This window comes from Hippopotamus amphibius, chromosome 1 (assembly GCF_030028045.1).
Source record: "Hippopotamus amphibius kiboko isolate mHipAmp2 chromosome 1, mHipAmp2.hap2, whole genome shotgun sequence".
Taxonomy (NCBI): Eukaryota; Metazoa; Chordata; class Mammalia; order Artiodactyla; family Hippopotamidae; genus Hippopotamus; species Hippopotamus amphibius.
This window is the reverse complement of record NC_080186.1, coordinates 45,832,856-45,857,631: the sequence shown is the minus strand read 5'-3', so window position 1 is coordinate 45,857,631 and position 24,776 is coordinate 45,832,856. Positions and strand designations below refer to the sequence as shown.

General features: G+C 54.8%; 2 protein-coding genes across 2 annotated transcripts in view; one reads left to right on the top strand and one right to left on the bottom strand.

Moving 5' to 3' along the window:
* CIMAP2 (ciliary microtubule associated protein 2) overlaps positions 1-1,966 on the bottom strand; it is a 30,469-nt gene extending 28,503 nt beyond the window's left edge. Inside the window, 1 exon segment of the mRNA XM_057745778.1 lies at positions 1,814-1,966. Coding sequence (XP_057601761.1) covers positions 1,814-1,966 — 153 coding nt within the window.
* Positions 1,640-24,363, top strand: TTC22 (tetratricopeptide repeat domain 22). The gene is made up of 7 exons (XM_057711994.1): positions 1,640-2,531; positions 16,341-16,396; positions 16,600-16,715; positions 17,343-17,461; positions 18,725-18,886; positions 21,889-22,041; positions 22,584-24,363. Exons 1-7 carry the CDS (start codon positions 1,965-1,967, stop codon positions 23,112-23,114), a joined length of 1,704 nt encoding a protein of 567 aa, XP_057567977.1. The 5' UTR covers positions 1,640-1,964; the 3' UTR covers positions 23,115-24,363.
* Positions 24,364-24,776: the final 413 nt, after the last annotated feature.

Below are 24,776 nucleotides of genomic sequence, written 5' to 3'. Positions count from 1 at the left end.
GAATGAATGGATAAACAAAATGTGGTATATACATGCAATGGAATATGATTTAGCCTTAAAAAGAAAGGAAATTTTGACACAAGTTACAACATGGATGAACCTTGACATGATCCTAAGTGAAATAAGCCAGACACAAAAGAACAAATACTGTATTAATATTCCACTCATATGAGGTACATAAAGTAGTCAGATTCACAGAGACAAAAACTAGAATGATCATTGCCAGGGCTGGGGGAAGGGGAGCATGGAGAGTTGTTTAATGGGTACAAAGTTTTAGTTTGGGAAGATGAAAAAGTTCTGGAGATGGATAGCAGTGATGGCTGCACAATATGAATATACTTAATGCTACTGAACTGTACAGTTAAAAATAGTTAAAATGGTAAATTTTATGTAAAGTATATGTTATGACAATAAAAAGGAGGGAAAAAAGCTGAACTCCCTGGGAATCCATCTCTGATCCTCCCAAGCAGGTCAAGAGCCCAAGTTTCATTTCATGATCACCAGCAACTTATTGTAACAATTTTTAATTAAAAGTTATTAAATTTTACATTTAAAATTAAAGGTAAAAAATATCTCCAGTATGTTGTTTTAATTTACCTTTTTATTGCTCAATTCAAATATTTTTTCCAAGTTTACAAATTGGCTCTATTTCCTCTTCTGAAGATGCTGGTCTGTTTTTCAAGAAGATAAAGCAACAGGGTCTCAGGAGCTCAGCTTCAGATGGAATGAGAGGTGGGAGGCACTCAGAAGTTCAGACCTGGGACTTCCTTGGTGGTCCAGCGGGTAAGACTTCGAGCTCCCAATGCAGGGGGCCCAGGTTCGCTAGATCCCACATGCACACGGCAACTAAGAAGTCTGCATGTTGCAACTAAAAAAAAAAAAAAAATCCCACATGCCACAGCTAAGACCTGGCGCAGCCTAAATAAATAAATAAATATTTCTTTAAAAAAGAAGTTCAGACCTGCTACAAAATCCAAGTCCTGGAGGACTAGCAGCTTTGCATCAGGGAGCACAGCCCAATCTTCTGGAGGAGAGGACACTGCTGGCAGGCCTGGGGGAAGACTGGCAAGAGCAGAACAACCGGGCCACAGGTGGCGTGCAGAATGAGTGGGAGCTGAGAGTCACCCGGAGTGACATTTACCAGGTTTACCCACCACACCTGCCCTGGCCCTGGGGAGGGAGGGCCCTTTCCTCACATCACAAATGAGGAAAGAATACAGTGTGAACTAATGCAGCCACTCATTCAAGGCCACACATTATTAGGGATTGGAACCAGCATATGGAGCTGTCTTTCCACTGGGGCCCACTGCAGGGCAGAGAGGAGGCAGAGAAACTCCAAGTGGGGAAGGCTGATAAATAATGGCCAAAGCAAGAGCTGCAGGAGGTGGCAGGCTGCTTTCAGAGGAAGGAGGACACTGAGGACCTGGGGAGGGGAGGGGACAGCAGCAGGAGTGAGGGTGGCTTCGGCGCCGGCCTGACCCTCCTAGTCAGTGAGCTCACACAGGGTGGAGCACTGCTCCTGGAGGAATGGTCTGGCTTGGTGTCAGCAAACTGGGTTCCAGGCCTGCTTGGGCACACCCAGTTCTGTGACCTGGGCAAGTCCTTTTCCTGGTCTGAGCTTGTTTCCTCATCTGCTGAGCAGAGAGAGTAAAAGACACCTTTTGCCACGCACTGGGGGTTACACGCCCTGCATTTGGCAATCACCTGTTTATCACACACACCTGGCTGGGCAGTGCGGGCGTCTGAAAGCCGCTGAGCAGCGAAAGCGGACACACCTACACGGCGCTCGGGAGCCGGGAGCCGAGGCTCTGACCCACCCACCGGCGGGCGGCGCCGCGGGATGGGAGGTGGCTGCGCCCCAGGCCTCTGCGCGCTGACCCTCGCCGTCCGCGCCGGGCTCGCTTGAGGGGCGCCCGCATCCACTGCAGCCTCCCCGGCAAGGCCCGGGCAGCCGCGGGGCAGCCATGGCGGAGCCCGAGGCCGCGGCCGAGGAGCTGGACGCCCTCATCGACGACCTGGACTACCTCCCGGGCCACTTTCACCTGGAGATGCTGCTGAACTTCGAGCCGCGCTCGCCCGCCGCGCTCCGCGCGCGGGACCTGAAGCTGCAGCGGGACGGCCTGCGGCAGGAGCTGGAGCTGGCGGCCGCCCCGCAGCGCCCCGCCGTGCGCCACCTCCTGGGCACCTTCGCCTTCTACCTGGAGGAACTGGGCGAGGCCCGCGAGCGCTTCCTCGAGGTGGCCCGCGAGGACCCGGGCAACCTCAACGCCTGGGCTAATCTGGCTCACGTGTACGGGCGGCTGGGGCAGGAGGAAGAGGAGGAGGCGTGCGCCGGGCGGCTGGCGGGCCTCATGGGCCTGGCGGGGGACCGCGGGCCCGCCGGGGACCCCCAGCTCCGCGCCGCGCGCTGCCTGGCGGAGCAGGGCTACGCGCACGGCTTCGACGTGGGCTGCGCCAGCCCAGAGGAACGCGCTCGGGTGCTGCAGGCCGGTATCGCGCTCTACGACAGGGCGCTGGGCTACGCGCAGCAGGTGGGTGACCCCTCCCCAGGCTGGGAGGGCTGGGGTCGCGGCCGCTAATGTCTGCAGGGATGCCCCCGGCCTTCAGATTCTCTCCAAACCCGGGCCCTTTGGCTTCCAGAACACCTGTCCAGCGTGCCTCTCCCACCTTGGGTCCCAGACCAGGCTTGTAGCTTTCTCTGCTGGATTAGGGTGTGGACCCACTTCCCAGCGGGTTAGCCTGCCTAGGTTTCTTTGCTGGCAGTACTGCAGACTCAACACACCAACTCATCCCTCTCATTTTGCTCCTCCCAGCAAGTACCCTGCACCTGTGCACACCCACCAACGTATAAGGCGCAGCTCCACATCCCGCCAGAAACCGGCAGCATTTTGGCGTCCTTTCTCCCCCTCACCCACCATCCCCATCCACTCAGACCCCAGATCCCGTCCATTCTGCCTCTTCACATCTCCACTGGCTATCCACTCCTCTCCTGCGGCCCTCTGCCAGCCCTGCCTCCGTCATTCGTTCCCTGCCTGCACCAGTGTGGTCGCCGTCATCCTGCCCGGGCTCCTGCCCTCTGGCCTGACCCTTCTGCCTCCTCCTCCACCCTTGCTGCCAGTGTCATGCTGCTCAGTCTTGCTGCCGTATCCCTCAGCTGCTCAACCCCCAGTGACACCCCACTGCCCGGCAGATAAGTCCCAGGCTCTCCGGTGGGCATTGGAGACCCTCCATGATCTCGCTCCCTGCCTTCCCTCTGCCGTGTTCCCCCTTCCAGCCAGGCTTTTGCCACAGTCTACGCCCCCTTGTTCCCCGTGGGCCAGGTCTCCTCACAGCCCACTTTGCCACTCCCTCAGCCTCTTTCTGAGGTGCCCTTTGCTCTACCCTTGCCTGGAAGGTTCTCCTCACTCTCAGATGTCCCCTCCACTGACTCTTCCAGGCTGGGTCAGGCGCCTCCCCTGGGCTCCCATAGCATTGTTCACATTGTTTACAAGTCTGTCTCCCCAACTCAACCCTGAGGTCTTTGAAAGTGGGGACAACATTCATTTGGTTTACCACTGTAAACCCAACACCTGGCACAATGCCTGGACACAGTGGCACTCAATGTATCTTGAGTGAACGTATGTGCAGCATAGGGCCTGGCACTAAATAGACAAATACTAGATATATTAGTTACCCATCGTTGTATAACAAATACCCTCCAAAATTTAGCAGCTGGAAACGAAAAGCACTGATCATCTCCGAGTTGCTGTGCTCAAGCATCTAGGCACGGTTTCACGGGGTGCTCCTAGGCTGTGGTCTCATCTGAAGGCTTGCTCAGGTGGAGGGGGGTGGGGGGTAGGGTCTGCTTCCAAGCCCGCACACATGAGTGTTGGCAGGGTTCAGTTCCTCACTGGCTGCTGGCCAGAGGCCTCCTTCAGGTCCTTGCCACATGGACGTCCCATCACTTTTGCTACATTCTCTCCTTTAGAGGCAAGTCGCTAGGTCTAGCCCAGAGGCAAAGACGGGGGTTACACAAGAGCGTGAATACCATGCAATGGGGCTCACTGGGGGCCGTCCCAAAGGATGCTTGCATTGGAAGACAGGCGGTGCTGAGGGCATTATCCTCCTATTACAGAAGGGGAAACCACAAGTCAGAGAGGAACCGTGGCTTTCCCTTGAAGGCGCAGCACAGGCAGGGTTGAGCTGACAGCAATGACGTCTTATCCTGGTTAGGGTTTGTGATCGTTGAATGACAACAAGCCTTCCCACGTGGGTAGGATGGCTCCATTCACAAAGCCTCTGCACACCCCCTCGGAGCCTTTTCCCCCAAAGCTTATGGCTCCCCTGTAAGAGGAAATGTGGAGTCAAGATCTCAGGGAGTGCTGGGTGGGGGGCACGGACTTGACTTAAGGGGAGGAGGGCACGGTGGCTGTTAAGACAGTAGACTCTGGGTCAGACAGTCCAGGTCCAATCCCTGCGCCCACCCCCACCCTGCTCTCACCTCCAGCTGGTTCTTAGCATCACCTAGCTTTCCTTTCTATGAAATGGGGATGATAATGGTACTAGTATCCTAGGACTCCTCCTCCATAGAATGGGGACATCACCATTTCATTGATGTCATAACTAAGAGCTGATATTTGGAAAGCAGCTAGAATAGAGCCTGCTCACAGACAGCAAGGTCAAAGACGACCCCCGCCTCTCCCAGCCTGAGAGAGTCTCCTCACCACTGCCTGGAAGAGCCACCTCCACCCCAGGCTGGGTGCAGCTGTGGCCATCCTGTAGGTCCAACAGGGACCCAGGTCTCCTGTTTTAGAGCCTGAGCCCAAGGCCCTGAATGCCAGCTGCCCTCCGTGGAAGGCATGGCCGACTTAGCGTATGTTGAGTGTGGTCACGGTCTCAGGGTGAGTCCTGAAAAGCCCTGGACTGGGAGCCAGGAGGCCTCGGTTCTCATCTCAGCTGCAACCACCCACCGTGGGGCCTTCTGTCTGGGCTGCAGTTTCCCCATCTGTGAAAAGGGAGTGGGAAGGGAGGACTAAATGGTCTCCAAGTTCCCTTCCTGCTCTCAGGAGGGGGCTTACTGGGAGAAGGCTTCCTGGAGAAGGTGAGCAGGGGGCAGAGGTTTGGGCATAGGGGTGGAATGGAGGCTGGCTCCTCTCTCCCCGCCGCTGGTCTGCCCAGCCACGTTGGGGGCCACATCCTCCCCTTTAGTTCCCGCCCAGAGGGGAGAGTGTCAAGCAGGGCACTGCCCCGGGCTCCAGGGAGGGAGCACCAGGCCCTGTGCTATGTGCTTGGGCCTGGCCCAGTGCTGCTCCCCACGTCTGCACAGAGTGGCTGTGGTTGGCAACCCCCAAATCCCAGGAGAAAGTTGGGGATTTGGAGGTCCCCCCCCATTTCATCATCTGAGGATTAGGAGGTCATGCTTATAAAGTACCTGGCACAGAGTAGATGCTCAAGAAATAGTGGCAGTCAGGATGACAGTGACGATTGTGTATCGTCAGAGCAGGAGGCTTGGGTTCAAGCACCCAGCGCTCTTATTACTTTGCTGTGTGACTTTGGACAAGTCACTTTTCATCTCTGGTCTCAGTGTCTGCTTTATAAACATTAAGTAATAGTGATCTCTGCCTCAGTTGACTGTGATTACCCAGTCAAATCACAGGGTAAAAGTGCCCTGAAACTGCTAAACTCTGGGCACGTCAGAGAAGCACACGCTCAGCATCTTAACATGTATTGAGCACCTTTGTGTGTGCCAGGCACTGTCTTTAAGAACTCCTGCCTTTTAAGGCTCACGGACAAAGCAAAGAGCAAACATTAGTTAGTAACTAGCCTTCCCTGAGCCGCTCTCTGGGAGTGGGGGCCAAAGGGATGAGTCAGAGGTGCGTCTGTGACTGGCTGACGTCACTGGCCTTCATTACATGGCCTGTGCCAGGTTACGGTCATCTCTGAGTGCTGTACTCCAGAGACCGTGGTTTCTGAACCAAAAACAGGTCCCCCCAGAAGCTGACAAGGGAAGTGCACTTTGGGGACATTAGGACTCAAGTGTTGGAGTCAGCAGGGTCCTGGCAAGTCCAGGTCCCCGGGATAGAGTGACAGTAACTGAACTTCAGAGAGGGCACACTTCCTTTCAGCACAAGTGACTGAGGGAGGCTTCTGGAAGAGGCAGGAGTGTACTGGCAGGAATGAGGCGAGGGCAATCCTGGCGAGGGCGTGGTGTGTGCAAAGGTCCTGCGGCGGGGGCTTTAGTGACAGCTGAACTGGAGCAGGGAATGAGGCCTGGAGAGAGGGCGGCTGGAAGCTTCACGGGGAAGAGCACGTGGTGGCCCTGAAGAACTGCTGACGTGGTCGCTCCGGTCTGGTTCCCTCCCTCCTCTCAGCCACATTTCCTCTTACTTCTCTTGAACCTTACTTCCCAAGGACTCTAAACTACTCATACCGCTCCAAGCATGCTGTGCTGTTTCACACCTGCCTGTGCAGGACCTGTTCGCTCTGCCTAGAAAGCAAACTCCACCCATCAAAACTCCGCTTAAATGTCACCTCCACCTTGAAAGCCTTCCTTCATGCAACACACACCTTCACACGGTAATATTCATGAACCCTCTTCTCTGGGTGCCTTGCGGACTTTATCTGAATCCTCACAAGAGCCCTCTGATCCCGTTTTGCAGATGTGGAAACTGAGGCAACAGCAAGGCTAAGTAACCTGCCCAAGACCGCAGAGCTAGGAAACGGCAGTTGGGTTTATGCCACTCTGTCTGACTCCAAAGCCTTTGCTCATTCTGGAGAGGTCAGAGACGTGGGGTGCAGTAAGTGTAGTGCAGACGGCTGGCGGGCGAGGGAGGGCAGCCCCCCGCCCCCATGGGCCGCCTCCTGGAAATCTAGGGTGCAAATGTGCAGGAGTGGAGTGAGGGTTGCCATGTATCGGGGGTGGGAAGGATGAGGGCAGAGGTGAAGTCAGGAGTAGGGGCAGAGCAACAGCAGCTGAGGGACCCACCATTGAGAGGGTCGCCACCCACAGGAGCACAGGGAGTGGGCGGCCGGCGGTCTGACCCACCTGGTGCTGCAGCTTCAGGAGAGTCTCCGTCCTGCGGGGGCTGGGACTGTCCCAGGCAGGGAGGAGCCCCCGGAGCTCAAAGAATAAAGAACAGCCAAAGAACCAATGACAGCTCTTCATCTGCTAACTAAAATTACAAGAGAAAACGTTACAAACGTTAGTAATTCAGCCCATAATCCACACATGAGCAGTGTGTCTGTCTGCGAGTGAGCGTCTGTGACTTCCCTCTCAGCCCTTCGTTCCTCCCTTTCCTTGCCCTCAAGTCACAAAAATATGATGAGGCAGGTTGCTTTATCTGTCGTGCCTTCTCGCCCTCCCCCCACCTCCGTCATCCCTCCACACACACTCACAGATGCATTCTTGGTGGAGTCTCCAGGCTGAGTGGGTATTAAGAGCAAACACTTGGGAGTTAGACAGACTCAGTTAAAGTTCTGCTTCTGTCACCAGGTAGCTACAGGCAGGTCACTTCACTTCTCTGAGCTTCAATTTCTTCATCTGCAAAATGGGATTCTCACATCTCACAGGGTTGCCTTGAGGATTACGTGAGAGGCCACGAAGGGCTCCAGGCAGAATGCAGATCATGTTGGGGTCCAGCCCCGTGCCCTGCCCACCCTCTGGCCCCCACAGCCCTCAGCTTTGCTCTATAGCTGTGGTTTCTGTCTTGCCCCCTAGAAGATGAGCCCTCTATCTTGGGCAACTGTCAATCTCTACCTACCACCCTGTGTCTGGAACGGAGTTGGACACCCAAGAGGGGTTTGTAACTGTTGCTAAATTTAATTTTTTTTTTTTTGTCTGTGTTCGGTCTTCATTGCTGTGTGCAGGCTTTTCTCTAGTTGTGGCAAGTGGGGGCTACTCTTCATTGTGGTGCACAGGCTTCTCAGTGCAGTGGCTTCTCTTGTTGCGGAGCACGGGCTCCAGGCACACAGGCTTCGGTAGTTGCAGCAGGTGGGCTCAGTGGCTGTGACACACGGGCTATAGGAGCACTGGCTTCAGTAGTTGTGGTGTGCGGGCTCAGTAATTGTGGCGCATGGGCTTAGTAGCTCCTTGGCATGTGGGATCTTCCTGTCTCAGGGCTCTAACCTATGTCCCCTGCGTTAACAGGCAGATTCTTGACCACTGAGCCACCAGGGAAGTCCCTAATTTGGTTTTTTAGTCTTAAAATCCTTATTTTTCTAAAATAAAGTAACTCAAGCTTATATTTCTCTAAAAAAGTAATTCTCTGTCCCAAGCTAACTCAGTCATTTGAGTTTCATGCCCTTTTCCCGGAATACTGGTGGCTTCACACACACGGGCACCTGCACACACACACACAAACGTACACACACACGCAGATCCTTCAGCCCTGCTCCTGGCCCAGAGCAGGCCCAGGGTGGCTGTAGGAACCACCACCACAGTGGTGCCATCGATCCAGCCTGTGCGCCAGGCACGGAGCTCAGAACTTTTCATTCATTAGCGCATTTGATTTTTATTCAAACGCTGCCACTGGTATTGTGATTCCCTGTCGCACGGAGGACAGAACAGGCTCAGGGAGGGGAAGTGACTCGCCCAAGGTGACCGCATGCACACAGGCCATCCAGATGCCACTCGGCAGCTGGGGCAGGCAGGGATGGAGCCAGTGCTGGTAGGCCCGGGCAGCCGGCCTCATAAACAAAGGTGTGGGCATTCTGAGCAGTTGCCGCACCCAGTGGGTGGGGGCCAGAGGTCACTGCTGGTCAGCATCCCAGGGCTCCCAGTGTGTGCACACGCGCGCGCACACACACACACACACACACACACACACACACACACACAGCTCTGCCACCAGCAGGGAGGCCAGGACCTGGGAACTCTTCAAAGAGCTGCCCTCCCAACAACTCTCCACCTCCCACATGCCCCGCCCCCCCCCCAGCCTCCCTTTCTCGCTCTCCCCTTCGCCCCCCAGCGCCACAGCTAGCAACTCGGGCACACTGTGCAGGCAGAGGCGCTGCTGGGACTGCAGTGAGAGCATTGGTATGGGGGTCTGCAGGCTGCAGGGATGCCCTGAGTGACCTGGGCCGGCTGTGAAACCTCTCTAAGTGTCCGTATCTGCCTCTGTGAAATGGGGACAGTGGTACCAGGCTGACAGGGCTGGGGGAGGAGGAACTGGGGTCACAAAGGGAAGGCCCAGCCCCAGAGAGATTTGACGGACGTATCCTTCTCATCCTCATCCTCTGGTGGGGCTGCCAAGACTCCTGAGTGAGCCCCTGCCCTCCTCTCTGGTTCCTCCCGCTTCCTCCTGCCCCTACCTGAGCTCACCCTCACGCCAGCCCAGAACCTGCTTTGGGAAAAGGACGATGACGTTGGGGAAGACCCCACTTGGAGCCAGGGGTCAGGATTTGGCTTCCTGCCTCAGCCCTGCCCTGACTGGCTGTGGGACGGTGGCAAGTCCTCTGTGGACAGTGAGCATTTCCTCCTCTGTCACTGGACTAAGGGGGTGGCCAGGGTGATTTCAGGGGCAGGAAGGACTGAGAGCAGAGAAATGGGGGAAGGAACGAACCTCCTGGCAGAAGAAAACACGTAAACACACCGAGGGAGGTAGGAAACCACCCCTCCTCCTTGAGGAATGTCGAGGATGGTGTTTTGAGGACTTTAGAGTTGATATCCAACATTTGAGATCATGGGCAGGGTTTCTCCTCCCATGGTGCTTGCAAACACACACACAGACACACACACCCTCCGTAAATCTGAGTGGTTTGATTTGGTTCAGCTAGAAAAGGAGCTGGATGACGCTGGATGATGAGCTAGGGACTGTGCACTCATGTATCTTTCACGGTTTCTCTCACTTGATCCTCTGAAATGCTGGGAAATCAGAACTGTTATTAACTCCATTTTACAGATGAGCAAAGTGAGGCTCAGAGAGGCGTAGCGACTTGCTCAAGGGCACACAGTCATGAGTGTCTAGCTGGAACTGAAGTCGAGTCTCTCCAACATAAAGCCCAAGCTGAGGGACAGCTTTCCTGAGGCTCTGGCTCCAGCCTTCTGATGGCCTCGGTGCGGCTCACATTTGCATAACAGGACCTTCTGAGTTTGCCGCTGGCTTCTTTCCCTCCATACCTGGCAATGTGGGGAACTGGGTCTCCCCTTCTCTTTGACACAGGACCCCAGAGCCAAAGCTGCCTTTAGCATTATCTGACCCAACTGCCTTCTTTACAGGAGGAAAGATAGAGTGTGTTAAGGGCTCACATAGCCCAGACCCATGGGAGGGGCTGAGAAAGTGCAAGCGTCACTGTTACCCCAGAGGGCAGGAGACTTCTTCAGACCCACCCGGTGCCAGAGTTGGATTTGGACCCAGGACTAGACAGGGTCCCTTTTCTCTAGGGACCGTGGGATAGAGCCGTGGCTCTACGCAGTCCTGTGAGTCTGTGGAACCAGTGCAACGCAAAGCTGGCCCACGGAGCCTGCGTCTGTGTGACAGATCTAGGACCAGAAAGGGGGTGACAACGGGGAGCTGCAGTTGATCCGCTCCAGTCTTAAAATCCACGAAGACGATGCAGGGAACCCAGCCAGCTGAAGAGGTGACTCATCTCCACGGCACAGCACCCGTCGCCCCAGCCCCTTCCTCGCAGTCGCACTGACCACGCTCACCCACACGGGTGACACAGGCAAGCCCAGTGGATCATCCCTGCTTATAGATGCATACACTGAGACCCAGCTGGGCCAGCGGGCTTCCCAGGAGCCCTGGGGGAGGTGGATGCAGGAGAGGGACTCTACTCCCAACCCTCTGTTTACTCCCACCGCCACCAAGGCAGGAGCTGGGTGAGGAGAAACCCTGCCCAGCCTTTCTGGGCGCCAGGCCTGCCAGGTGGGGCTCCGCATGCAGAGCCCAGAGGCGGCTCTGTGTCATCACCAAGGACTTTCCAGTTGAGCAGGAAGAGCACCTTCTGAGGCCTGCCACCTGGTGACTTTTATTTCTGCAGCATCAGCCTTCACGGGGTTGGTGTGATGCAGTGGAAAGAACAGGGGTGTTGAGGGAGGCAGATCTGAACTTGAATTCTGGCACCTCCCCCTGGGCCGTGGGGCTGGCTGAGTGGCTTTTCTCTTAGCCTCTGTTTCCTCACCTGTAAAAGGAGGATGCATTACACCTTCTCAGACTGCTGTGCGGATTCAGTGCCACAATGTCTGAAAGCGCCTAGTGGACAGTCGATGCTCAAGAAATGCTTGAGCGTATTCCCTTTCCTCCTTCTCACGCCCCCACCCCTGAAAGACAATTAGTCAGCTCTCAGGAACTGACTCTGAAACGCAGAATACAATGTCCTCATGGACAGAGTTCAAACTGCAAGGCAAACATTTTCCTTAAGAGCCAATAAGGTCTCTGTATAGCCTATGCAGACACATAAGATTCATAAGCTACTGGCATATTAAGAGATCTTCTATTGAAATCCTCTAAAATAGCTAAGGCCGCCAACATTCCCTTCTTTGGGGGCAACCTTTTGAGGTAAATGGAGTAGCCAGCTGAGAGCCACGGTTATATCTACAAAGTTAACACAAAACCTGCTCTGTAATGTCTAATCCTAATCCTGATACTCTCTGCAGGTTCTGTCAGATCACCCACATTTGTTGGTCACCCACCCAGCTGTAGCTGCTTGGATCGCCAGGCTTCCTGAGGATCACAACTGTTGATCCTTTTGCTCATTTGAAAAGAGATACACTGGCCTGCCATTTTCACTCAGCTGCCCACAGTGTGAGAGTCTAGTGCAGTGGTTCTGTCAAATTCCCAGGTGATGCTGAGGCTGCTGGCGGGGGACCCCACTTTGAGAACCACTCGTCTGGGGTAGTCTGGTGCAGGGACTCTGGGGCTAAGCTGCTGATTTCCCTGCTCTGCTACCTTCTAGCTGTGCCACTCGGCCACAGGTGCCTCTTCTGTGAAATTGGGATGATCACAGTCCCTACCTCCTAGGTAACCCTGGAGTTAACACATGTAGATTATGTGCCTGGTGCATAGTAAGTGCTCAGTAAAATGCACTGTTATTAGTATAGCAAAAAGCCCAGCATTTCCAGGTTTCAGTTCCAGGCTTTCACACTGGCTGTGTGTCTTTGAGGAAGTCATCTCACCTCAGTGTTCCCATCTGTACTAAGAGGGTAATGATAACCCACCTTACTTACATTCCACGTAGGGCTTTCTGAGGATCACGTGGCCTCTGCGTGAGTGCACTTTGTAAATGGTAAGCACTGTACAAACACTTGCAGCAAGGTGTTGGGGGAATAACATGAAGTCAGAGAGCTGGCCTGAAATATCAGGTGAAGTAGGTCCGACACTGCATTTTTTGAGCCTCGGCGTCCCCATCTCTAAAATGAGGGAAATCCCGGTGAGGGCCCCAGAGGAATGGGGAAATGTCCTGAGAACCCCTGGCCTGAGGTCTGTGCCTCCCTCTAACCCTCAGTTAGTACCAGGATCTAACCAGCTACTTAAGGGCAGCACTGTACCTGGGCCTTGCCAGCTTGAAGCCTAGGCGGACTCACAGTCTGGCCAGTACCCCCTTGTAGACCCCAGAAGCCCCAGCTCACGGGGTCCTAATGAGGATGAACAAGAGAAAAGGTGGGGTGTCCTGCCCAAGCTCACACGGGTAGCCCTCAGTCAACATTATCCTCCTGGCAGAGGTCCTGTCAGCCTCCCCCAGGCTGCCTCCAAATATATTGCCTCTGGGAGCCATCAACTCAGGAAGTGAATTCCTTGCAGCCGAAGGGGTTTCACAGCAACTTCATTTTCCAGGAGAGAGGAGGAACAGCCCCTCCCTTCTCCAGGAGGGGAGCGGGCGGTCAGAGGCCTGTTTAATTTAATTTAACGCACCATGGCTTGCCAGGTTGCCCCTGGTAACAGCTTCAGCTGCTGCTTCAGTTACAACCAGAAGGATTTTTAAAGAGATAGCCCATTTCAGGACCGGAATTGTACAGGAGAGTGAATGGTTTCTCTCTCTAATAGCTTCATCACAGGGATGGAGGATTGGAACGCAAGCATAGAGAGGCCTCAAACCAGATCTGTTTCTACCAGTAACTCCATTCCTTATTTGCAACCCCAAAAGCCCTCCTGCAAATGTTACGCTTAAGCGGGATCTCAGGAGGGGCTACATTTGGGATTTGCCGTAGAGATGTCACTCAGCTAGCTACTTCTCTGAAAATCAGTTTTACTCTCCAAGTAGAAGGGAAGGAGGAGAGTTTACCTTTAGGAGTTGCCCCTGCAATTCAGGCACCTTGCCACCAGGTGGTAGTACTGCTTGCTTAGTGAAAACCATAATCAGGCTCAACTTACTCAAGACTATCAGGTGGTGAAACTAAGTCCTGATACTAACCAGTGTGTGACCCTGAGCAAGCTGCTTCACCTCTGTGGTCTCAGTGTTCTCAGAGATATAATAAGGGGGTTGATCAAGATAACTGAGGGCTGTGGACAAGGCTTGGGCTAAGACTATGAAGGCATGAGCTTATGTCCCAGCTCTGTCATGTACTTACTGTGTGGTTTGGACACATAACTCAATTTCTTGCATCTTGAATACCAAACAAGAGAGTGGCTATGAAGCAGGGAGAGCCCTGAGGACACCACATTGCTCTTCAACACTGGGGACCTGTGGAACCCACAGGGCATCTGAGGCCCTAGGAGCACAGCAGGGGTAGATAGCGGGGTGAGGCAGGATGGCTCCAGACGCCAGGGCCGGAGACCTCGGTGCCCCACCTAGAACTGAAATAGGGCAGAGCGGCCTCCTAGAGACTCCTAACCCTGCATGTCTCTAACCCAAACTAGGAGAAAAGGAGCAAATATTAATGGAGATTTATGGAGCACATACTCGAGGCTGAGCACTGCCTCACAAGGCCCCTTTGCAGATAAGGACACAGCCTCTGAGAGTAACACATCCATACAGGGTCACCCGCCTGTTGTGGCCAGGCCTGTCGGCCACCCCAGCCTCTCCTCTGTGCGCTGCAGCCCTCTCCTAGTGCAGTACACCTGCTATCGCTGTGGTCACATCTCCTTGTCAGGATCCTAACAGGGGAAGCAGGTTCTACATCTCCCCACCATGACTCAGTCCGGCCAACCTCAAAGCGGGCATGAAACCAGAGGTCATGCGATCACACCCACAGGCAGCCAGGGAGCCTGAGGCACGCGTGCCTTGGGTGCTTCACATGGACAGGCACTGACATTATGCCAAGGTCCTTGGCCAGCTTGGCCCACAGTGGGTGCCCCATGAATCTGAGTCCCCCTCCCATGTCCCAGGTCCTCTGCAGGTGCAGCAGCCCATCCCAGCTTTTTGCTCTGGCCAGTGTTCCCCACTGAGCTCTCAAGGATGCTCTTTAATCCTTGGGACCTGCCGCTCTCCCCTTCAGACAGCCCTCTTCCCAGCCAAGCCCTCAAATGCACATTCCCACCTAAGTAACAGGATAACTCTTCAAGGCTATGTGGCTCCTGGCACCCCCCAGCTCTGTCCCCTTCCATGGCGCCCCATTACCTTGCCTGACACTCAGGGGCCCCCCCGAGGTGCCCCTGCTGGCTCATTCCCCTCCCCTCTTACCACTGGGGTTCTAGCCACTCTGGGCTGCATGTAGCCCCCAGCACACCTGCTCACTCATCTCTGAGCTGTGCACTTGCCCCCCATCTGAGGCCCTCTCTCACTGTATCCACCTGGGTGGTTCCTACTTGTCCCTGAGAACCCTGTTCCAACACGTCCTCCTCCAGAGGCCTTGGGGGTCCCCCTGGATCATGTAGGAACCCTCCCCCATAGCACCTGGTGTTCCTTCTGCTCTAACCATGTCTTTGGTCTGGTTTTCCTGCCAGACCTGGCTTGGGCCTGGGTTCAAGACTCTCCTCTATGTGCAGTCACACCGCTCACTGGGATCTACTCACAGGTCCCCCTTCCTCTCTTCCAAGGCCATCCAGAGCAGCTGAAGCCTAACTTGCCAGCATTAGCTCCCCCCACACCCCCATTCATCCTCATCCTCCATGCTCCCCAGCTGCCCACACGTCTCCATGCTGAACCCCCTTCTGGAATGCCCTTGTCCCCCACCCCGCCCTCTGAAATACTACTGCTATTCACTGCTATACAGCCCATCCTCTGTGAGACCTTCTCAGAGTCTTCTGGCTGGAAGTGGCCTCTCCATCCTGATGCTTTTGTCTGCATCCCCCTCATGGCCTCGATCAAACCCTGCTTCATATTATACTGATAGTTATTGGTAAGCCAGTATGATGAGGGGAGCAAGGGCTTTGGAGACTAACAAATGGCGTTGGAATCCCAGCTTTTACACTTACATGCTGTGTGACCTTGGGGAAGTCATTTTACCTCTCTGAGCCTCAGGATGTGCCTCTGTAAAACAGAGATGACACCTGCCTCATAGGCTGTTGTGAGATTGAGATGATGGGTGTCAGGATCCTGGCACGTGGCAGGCGCTCCTTCAAACCCTGTTATTTATGCCTGGGTCTGTCTCCCCAGACAGGTTGTGAGCCCATCCGGGGTGCAGGTCCCATTCCGTGCCACAGCCCCAGAGCACCCAACACGGCCTCACACTGCAGATGCCTCACACCATAGAAATGCTGGCTGGACTGAACGCTTCATCCTAGCTGCTGAGGGTGGGGGTGGAGGGATAATGGGGGCCCTGAACTGAGAAGGCCACTGCAGGTGGGGGTGGTGAGTGCAGAACGGAGCCTGGAGATCAACCACAGGAGATGAATGTGGAGGGAGGGGCCGGAGCCTGAGGCAGAGATGCTGATATGCACTGGGGGTTTTATTGGTTTTCATTAAAATTCCTTCCTGAGGCAGGAGCAGCTACTCCCATAAATAACGACATAAATATTTTATCTGGTGCCCAAGTCAGTCTAAATGCACAGCAAAGTTGGCAAGAATAACAATGGGAAAACAGTTCAGGGGGGTCCTGGGCTTCAGCTGAACTCACTCACATGCTCAAAGGGGCTTTCTCAGGAAGATGGAAGCTGAGGGATGGCGCCAAAGGGGAGAAGCGGTGGATGGTGAGGGAGAGAGAAGGTGACCGGTGGTGTGTGGGCCCTGCAGTGGGGGGTCCAGGGCACAGGTGGGGGAGCTTAGCCTGGAAAGCAAGACGGGAGGAGGGGAAATGGATCCCACTCCTGCTCTGTGATGGGCACCTTGCTCGCAGCATTCACACACGTCGTCTCGTCAGATCCTCTGTGGTCAGGGAAGTGAAGTGACTTGCCCGAGGTCACCCAGCCAGCCAGTGGCAGAGCCAGGACTGTGATCAAGGGTGTACCTGCTGCTTCTCGGGGTTCAGGGAAAGCGTGGGAATCTATGAACAATGTCCCAACTGCCAAAATAACAGTAGCACAAGCTATTCTCTGCTTCCCTAGATCCCGATGGAGGAGAAAAGAGGCTGGTACTTCACCATGGCAACACTCTTCATCAGGTGAGGCTGGGGGGTGGAGATGGGATGGTGGGGAGGGAGGGGGGAGAGGTGGGGCCTGGAAGCCAGTGGAGCAGTGGCTGAGCCCACCTCCGTGGCAAGTGCTCCCCGAGTTCCCCTTCCTGCCACTGGCCTGGGGAGGACTCTCAGCACCCTTGAGACAGCTGGGAGGGTGCTGACCAGCCGCATCCCCTTCTCCGCCCCAGGTTAGATGGCATCTTCCTGGAGCTGGGCAGTGAGGAGCAGAGGAGGCTGCCAGCCTTCAACCGCACACTGGCCCTGCTCCAGCAAGTCTGCAAGTCCTCGGACCCCTACCACCAAGGTAGGGCCCATGGGGACAGGCGGGAGAGGAGCCTCTGCCTGGCTCTCCCCGCACCTGTCACCAGCCTGGCTGGGCTTGTCACTGTCCCCACCTCTAGCACGGTCTCTCTCCCCCTCCCCCTCTGTCTCATCCACTCCCTTGTTCACCTCAAGGAACTCACACACCTCACGCAGGTGAACACTCGCCTGCTGATCACTCCAAGTGCACATGTCCAGGCCTGTCTGTGACCGAGAGGGTAGGAGACAGAGTTCTCACTGTTTCAGCCTCTTATGCCCATTTTGGGGTTGGGGGAGTGAAGGCTCTTCTGGAGAGGAATCATTTTTCCACAGGGACCAGAACTACAGAGCTGGGGGAAAATTGGAGGCACCTTCCATGAGGTCCCCCTAGTGACACAGTAAATACAGAACAAGCCCTGAGATTGTTCCTCCCTCCACTCACACATCCCCTCTCCCCACTCCTGTTTCTCTTGGTCCCTGGGTGGCCTGCAGTGATTTCATGGCACTGCCCCTCCCTTTGTCTTCCTGGGGGCTGACACCTGAGGTGGTGCTGGCCCCCTGCCTCCTCGTGGCTCCCGTCCCTCTCTCTGCCCCACTGCTGCCTGAGCCCCCTCTCCGGCCTCGCCCCCAGCTCTGGCTTGGTGCTACCTCGGGATGCTGCTGGAGAGGAAGGACACCTTCTCCACCACCCCCATGGGCATCCACGACTGCGGGTTCTCGGGGACTGACCCCCTGGACTGCTTTGGCAAGGTATGTTCCCCCAGCGACACCCACTCTCCAAACCCAGACTGAGCCCAACACTCCAGCCTCCTCTCCCAGAACCCGCTGCTTCTCTGGGTGTCATCCCTACCTCTATGCCCTACTCAGGAAGTACTCTCACTCCAGACCGTTCTCTCCATCCCAAACAAAACCAAAGTGCTCCCTTGTCCTCTTTGCCTATGAGTCGGACCCTCCCCATGCCCATTCGAGCCCTACCCCATTTCTCCAGGCCTGTCCTCTAAGCTAGTCATGAGTTATCAGGTATACCTTCAGGCTTTTCCCCTTCACATTCCCAGGGCACAGTGGAAAGAAGACAGATTTAGCTGGGGTCTGGATGCCAGCTCTGCTCACAGGCCCTCTGACCCTAAAACAAGTCACTTCCATCTGTGAACCTCCTTATCTGTTCATTATGTGATCTGTCCCCCTTCTAGGATATTAAGAGACTCAAAGGAGGTAGTGGATGAAACTGTTCACTGTAAACTGTAAAGTGCTGTCCAAGCCTTATTCTTGGCACCTCGTTTCTGTGGCAGTTTCCACACTTAGCTCAGTTTTCAAAGACTTTCCTGGGGCCAGGGACCCTGTGATTTTCATTCCCCTGTGCAGTCAACGTGACGCCCTGCCTGGGGCACGTCCCTAGTGTTTGCTGGTGGGTGATGAGCAGTTTCTTGGTGAGAGATCTTAGAACAGAGCGGAGCATGAACACTGGTTCACGTGTGTTCCGAGACTTGTGTCCAATTCACACCCTGCCTTTGCCCCTCCTTGGGAGCCTCCTCTGTGCCGGGCACAGAGATGGACATGTGGGGCCCCTGCCCCGCAGGAGTTCACCGTCTCAGAGGCAGCAACAAACACAAGGCGGGCGGCTGCCAGTAACGATATTGGGGGCGGGGCGAAGTACTGTGGCCGGGCTGGAAGCTACTGTGTGAATTTGGGGGAGGTAGAGACTGATTCTGGCCCCTCCCCCTACCTGCCCTAGAAAAATAGGGGGGCACACACCAATGTGTCTGCAGACAAGGGCTTTGCCTGGGGTCTGGAGGGATTCGCTGCCCATGTCCTGTGATCATGGCAGAGAGCACGGCAGCACGTCAGGCTCTCAGGGGTTGAGTGCCAGTGAGTTGTTCCCGAGTGCTGGGTCCCACGATATGGAGGATATGAGGAATAAGCGCTTTGGGGTGATATGGCTCTACTGACAGAAGGGGTTCCAGTTCTGGCAAACAACCACACACATGGTTTGCTCTTACCTCCTCCCTTACCCAGGCCATCGAGATCGCCAAGGACCAACCCCCTATCCTGAATCGCCTGGCCAAAATCTTCCACTTCCTTGGAAAGCAGGATATGGCCATCGGCACCTGCAACATGGCCCTGGACGTCCTACGAGATCCGGAGCTCAACTGGCAGGCGTACTGCACAAGGGCCAAGGTGAGTCAACCGCAGCTCCATCCTGCCATCGAGAATCAGAGAACAAGGGCCAAGACCCTGTGGCCAGAGCCCAGAGGTCAGGGAGCCTGCGTGGTGGAAGGGAGCTTAGATGTCACCAAGGCTCACAGTCTGTATTCTCTAAGATTGCTCAGTGAGAGAATGAAGGCGCTTCCCACCCACTGCATACCCCTTCCACAATGACCTGGCCAGCAACCCGCCAGCCTCTTCTTTGGTTAGCACCCCAGGCAGTGAGACGCTCCTGGGTGGAATTCTGGCCTCTCCACTCATCACTGTGGGATTTGGGGGCAAGCCGCTTATGCCTCCAAGCATCCCTTCCCAAATCTGGAAGTTATAGATAACAACACCCATCTTAAAAGGTTGTCAGAAGACTGTGAAGTGACCTCTAAAGCAGGTGCCTGGAGGGAATTCCCTGGCAGTTCAGTGGTTCGAACTCAGCGCTTCCACTGCCAGGGCCCAGGCTCAGTCCCTGGTCAGGAAACTAAGATCCCACAAGTCGCTCAGGGTAGCCCCAAAAAAAATTAAAAATAAAGCAGGTGGCTGGAGCATGGGAGGTGCTTGTGAAAGGCAGAGGAGGAAGCTGAGTGTCATAGATCAGAGCTCTGGCTCTGAATACTGCTGGCCTTGGTTCAAATCCCACATCACCACTTAGATGCTACAGGACTGCAGACAAAATACTCTTGCCCAAACGCCGAGCCCCACTTTCTTCATCTACAGACTGGAGGTGATTGTACCTGCCTCACAGAGTCGTTACGAGAATTAAATTAGATTGTGTGTGTAAAGCTCATTACTGAGCACACAGTGAGAGTTCATAAGCAGCTGAGGAGTAGTAGTAGGTTTATTTTTAACTGGCTCACTGTCTCTCGAGGCAGTCCACTGTGGTCACTCAGCTCTGCAGATTACTATTTCAGCTGAGAGCTGCCTGCCTCTGGCTTCCCCGCTCTGGTCCCTGATCTGCCCTCTGGAGCCCCCACGGAACCCATCTGCTTGGGAGCAGAGACCTGGAGCTCTGAGTTTGCTTTGCTCCAGGCTGAAGAGCCTTCTCCACTACCTTTCCTGGGACGTGATCTGGGCTTGGTCTGTGTGACATAATCATTTTGCCAGCAGGTACTAGACAGTCAATTCCTTCATTGCAGCTGATGTGGCCTTTATCGACAGTAACGATATTACTCAATAGTGAATAATAACAGCTTTCTGTAGCACTGCATTTCACCCAGCACTTTCATATCCATGGCCTGATTTAATTCTCACAAGATCCTATGAGATGCCAGACATGGGTGTCATTTTACTAATGAGGCAGCAGAGAGGCACTGACCTTCCCCGAGTCCTGCATTCAGTTAGTGGGAACATGAACCTCACTCTCCTCACCCCGTCACAGGTTGGCTTGTAGCTTACGGTCACCGCCTCCCTGTAGCTCCAGAGGCCACACTCACTACTCAGATGACCAGACTGACGCCAGGATGGGGGGCAGGGGATAGTGAGGGGGAAGGAACAGAAGGGAAGGGAACTCGTCTGTGTAAAAGCCCTCAGACCCTGCTGGGACCCTAAGGCCCTACCTGGCCCATGACCTCGACCCACCCCTGGCTCAGCTCCCACCCTCCCAGCCACACTGGGGTCCCTGCAGTTCCTGAGGCACCATCTTGCCTCAGGGCCTCTACCTAGCATGCTCTCCTGTCAGATATCCAATGGGCTTCCTCCCTCACTGCCTGGAGGGCGCGAAGAAAAGGCAGCTACTAGCAGCCACCTTCCTGAAAATGTCAGCTTCTCACCAACACTTTGTGTCCTCTTGTGTTGGTTTATTTTTTCTCTTTGGCACTTAGCACTCTATAACATACTAGTTGCTGATTTATCATGTTTATTGTCTCTCCCCTCAGCCGAAATACACACTCCATGAGGGCAGGGAATTTTGCCGTGTTGTTCTCTACTATACATCCTCAGTGCCTGGCACAGCACCTGGCACACAGCAGGCTCTTGGTCACTACTTGTTGAATGAATGAACTGAGCACCTACCATGTGCTAGGTCCCGGCTAGAACATGTGCTCTCCATTGCCATGGTAACTCTCCAAGGAAGTTCTTAGTGTACTGATTTTTCAGATGTGGAAAATGAGGCTCACAGAGGTCAAACTAATAAAGAGGAGGAGGGGCTGGAATTCAGCCAAGTTCAACTGGCTCCAAAGCCAGAGCTTCCCACCCCCACACCACCCCCACCTCATGAAACTGTCTTCGAACCAGAGCCCACCCGTGGCTATAAAGCATTAATACCTTCAATGACAATGACCGCCTTTTTTCTTACTTCCTCCTTTCCACCCCTTCCCTACCCCTCCTGAACCTCTAGATTTTCTAAATGCTCCAAATAGATGGGGGAAAAAGGAGGAAATGGTGATGGGTCTGGAATCATGTATAATTTGATGCTTGGAAGCTGGGGCCACCTGCCATTCTTCCCATGCTACTTGCTTACACAGACTCTCACAAAATCGGTGCTGCCATCCCATCTCCAATAACCCCCTCCCCTCGTCACCTCCATCCCATCACCCTGATTATTTTTTCACAGCACGTGTCCTCCCTTGAAGTGCCACCATGTACTTGTTTATGATCATCAACCCCTGCTAGACTGTCAAGTTCTGCCTGTGCAGGGACCTCATCTGTCTTATCACCACTGCACCCCAGTACCTAGCACAGGGCCTGGCATATGGTAGGCACCCAGTACATATTTGTTCCATGAATGGGTGAATGAATGAATGAACTTCATCCAGCCCCTTTCATTGTACAGAGAGGGAAACTAAGACCCGGAAAGAGGAGTGGCTAGCCCAAGCTGGCACAGGACTAGGAGCTAGGACTCCCGATTCCCAGTCTCAAGGGCTTTGCACTGTGCCACAGGACCTCCCTAAGTTGCTGTCGAGGGAAAATCGGGCTCTATTTAGTACAGAGAGGAGGAAAGGGGTCTTGGGTGGAGCATCTTCCCTGAGCTGACTCTCTGTGGGCAGATCCACATCAGAGCCTACCTGCACGACCTGGAGCGAGGCAAGATGGGGCTCGGGGGCCTGCCTGACAGGAACCACCTGGCCTGCGCCAAGGCCGACCTCGAGGAAGTGGTCAAGGTGTGTCCAGGCCTCAAGACCTACCTGGACATCGGCCAGGTAAGGCAGCCTCCTGGCCTGGGTAGCCAATAGCTTACTAAAAACCTATGAACTCTCTGCCAGGCTAGGCCTGGGCACTGAGGACACAGGGAGGAATGCGGGGCATCCCCGTGCCTGATAACTGTACCTGCCTCCTACGGCCATGGTGAGGATTATAGGCGATGATGTGCCTACAGCGTTCGGAACAGGGCCCAGTTCTCTCTAAGCGCTCAGAAAGTGTGGGCCATTATTCTGTCTCCTTCTGTGCCTTCCATGCGCGGGGAATGATTACCAAGAGGTTACAATATCTTATGTATGAGAAAACTGAGGCCCAGAGATTGCCCCGCTTAAGGTTATACGGCCAAGAGCGGTGGGGCCGGAACTGGAATCAGAGTACTGTCTCCTTTTCCAGGAGAGGGGGACCAAAATTTGCCATGAAAAATTGTCAAAGGAGGGGAGGGTGGGAATGAATGCATGGAATTTTTAAGACAGCGAGTGTGGGAATGGAGTGAACGGGAGAAAGGCTCACCCCGCCGCCTCCGCCTCCCCCCCGCCCCCTCCAGGTCTACTACTACATGGGTGTGGACGCCGTGCAGGAGCTGCTGGCGGTGGACGAGGCGGCGCTGAACCAGGCGCTGGTCTTCCTGGCCAAGGCCGGCGAGTCGGAGCTGGGCGCCACGCTGCCCGAGCTGCAGCTGCTGCGCGGCAAGTGTCTGCGCATCAAAGGCGAGGAGGCCAACGCGGCGGCCTGCTTCAAGCGCGCCGTGGAGCTGGACGACGCGGGCTCCAGCCACACCGAGGGCTTCGGCTGCCTGCTCGAGGCGCTGCTGGCGCAGTGGAGCCAGGCGCAGCTCAGCGACGGCGAGCTGGGCAGCGAGGTGGACGCGTGGCTGCGCCGCGCCCAGGACAAGTACCCGGCGGCGCGCCTGCGCCAAGAGCTGCAGCGCGTGTGGCGCGGCCACACGGGCGAGGTGCTGGGGCTGGCCCGGGCCTTGGTGGCCCAGGGACGGCCGGCGCTGGTGCGGCTGCTCTTCGAGACCATGGAGGGCGCGGGCGCAAGCCCACTGCGGGGCCGCCGCGCCTTCTCCTTGTGAGGGTCCCTGGGGCCCCCGCGCCGTCGGGGCCCCGCCCGTCGAGGCCCCGCCCCGTTAAGGCCCGGCCCCGCCCACAAGTGGTGGGCCCTAGTCCGCGCGCTGGAAACCTGCTTTCACTGCCATAGGCTGGAGGGTAAGGGGAGCCCTTCAGATTCTCTTTCGGGAATTGGAACGGAGACGTTGAGACCCTAGGACAGTGTGACGTGCCCACGGAGGCAAAAAGGGCCTGATTCAGGAGAGCAAGGGAGGCTGGGGGCAGGCGCGTGGGGCCAATGGGAAGCTGCCAATTGAAGGACCAAACTGTACAAATATGCAGAAAAAATAATATGGAGTCTCCCAAGAGATACAGAAGATAATTGCCTCTATTTTGGCGGCTTTCTAGTACCGAAGAGCCTGTCTTTGGATTCCCGTGAGCCACGCTCGATCCTTATTATAAGGCCGCCTTTACTTAGGTTGACTGGAGTAGGTCTCAGGTCCTGCAGCCAGAGAAGCCGTGGCTAGAGCAGAGGGCACAGCCGCCAGTGAGCAGGTAAGGGCAGGACGGTAGTCTACACCTGGCTGCTCAGGGCTCTTTCCTGCCTCTCTAGCAGTCTCCCAGCAGGCCTCATCCTTGGCCAGCTTGGTCTGAAATAAAGCCCATCCGTAGAACATTTGCTTGATTTCTCCGTTCTTGGGGAATGTAAGGGCCCCACCCAAGGAAGTGTCACCTGCCCCCAATCTCAAACCTTCTACAAAAGAGTGAAGAAAATCTTGGAATTTTACGCTCTTGGAATCATAGTCCTAGAATCTTAGATGTGGAATTTTATTGTCAAAGACTTAGATTGCCCGCAAATCTTAGAACCGCCAAGCTCGATTCTTGTGGTCCTACTTACAAGAGCTAATTCAACCTAAAATTCCAGATCGAGTTCTTTCCAGACTGCAATGGCAAGACCCCTTTAATGGTTTGTGATTTATTTTACACCTTTTTCCCCTTTTTAAGAAAAGAGGTATACTCACTGCTTTGCTCATTTCCCTGATGTTCAGACTACACCAGGGATAGGCCACACCCCCACATCGCTTCTCATGTCCCAATGACAGATGGAGAACAGACTAAGTGCAGTCCCTAGAGAGCACACACCTCCATCTCTCACTGTGCACATGCAAAGACTGAGAGCCCTGGAAGGGAAAAAGCTTGCTCAGAGTCACACTTCCTAGCCTCTCCACCCCTATCCCTCCAACTTACTTTCAGCATTTTTCAGGTTTGGAAAAATACTAATAAATTGATAACACTAAAGCATTAAGTATTCATGTGTTAAGGGTTTATGTGTCACCTGTCACCTGGGGCACTCTGATATCCGTTGGGATAATGCTGTCGTTCCAGGCACCTGTGAAATCCGGACAGTGAGGCTACTCTAAGGCCCCTGAATTCCACCTCAGGGCTCTTCATGTCTCACCACTTCAGGTGGTGACTTTCTTTCCCTTCTTCCTTCCTCTCACCTCCATTGCAGCAGAGTCCAGGAGGTGACCGGACAGCAGGCAGTGCACACAGCCCCGTCCACTTCTCCCCCATCCCTTCTCCACCCATGACTGTGACCTGTGACCTTCCCTAGGAAGGAACCCATCTCCTTCTTCTGATTCCCTAAGCAGACAAACTGAATTCAAGGTGGTTTGCTGGCAGAGCTG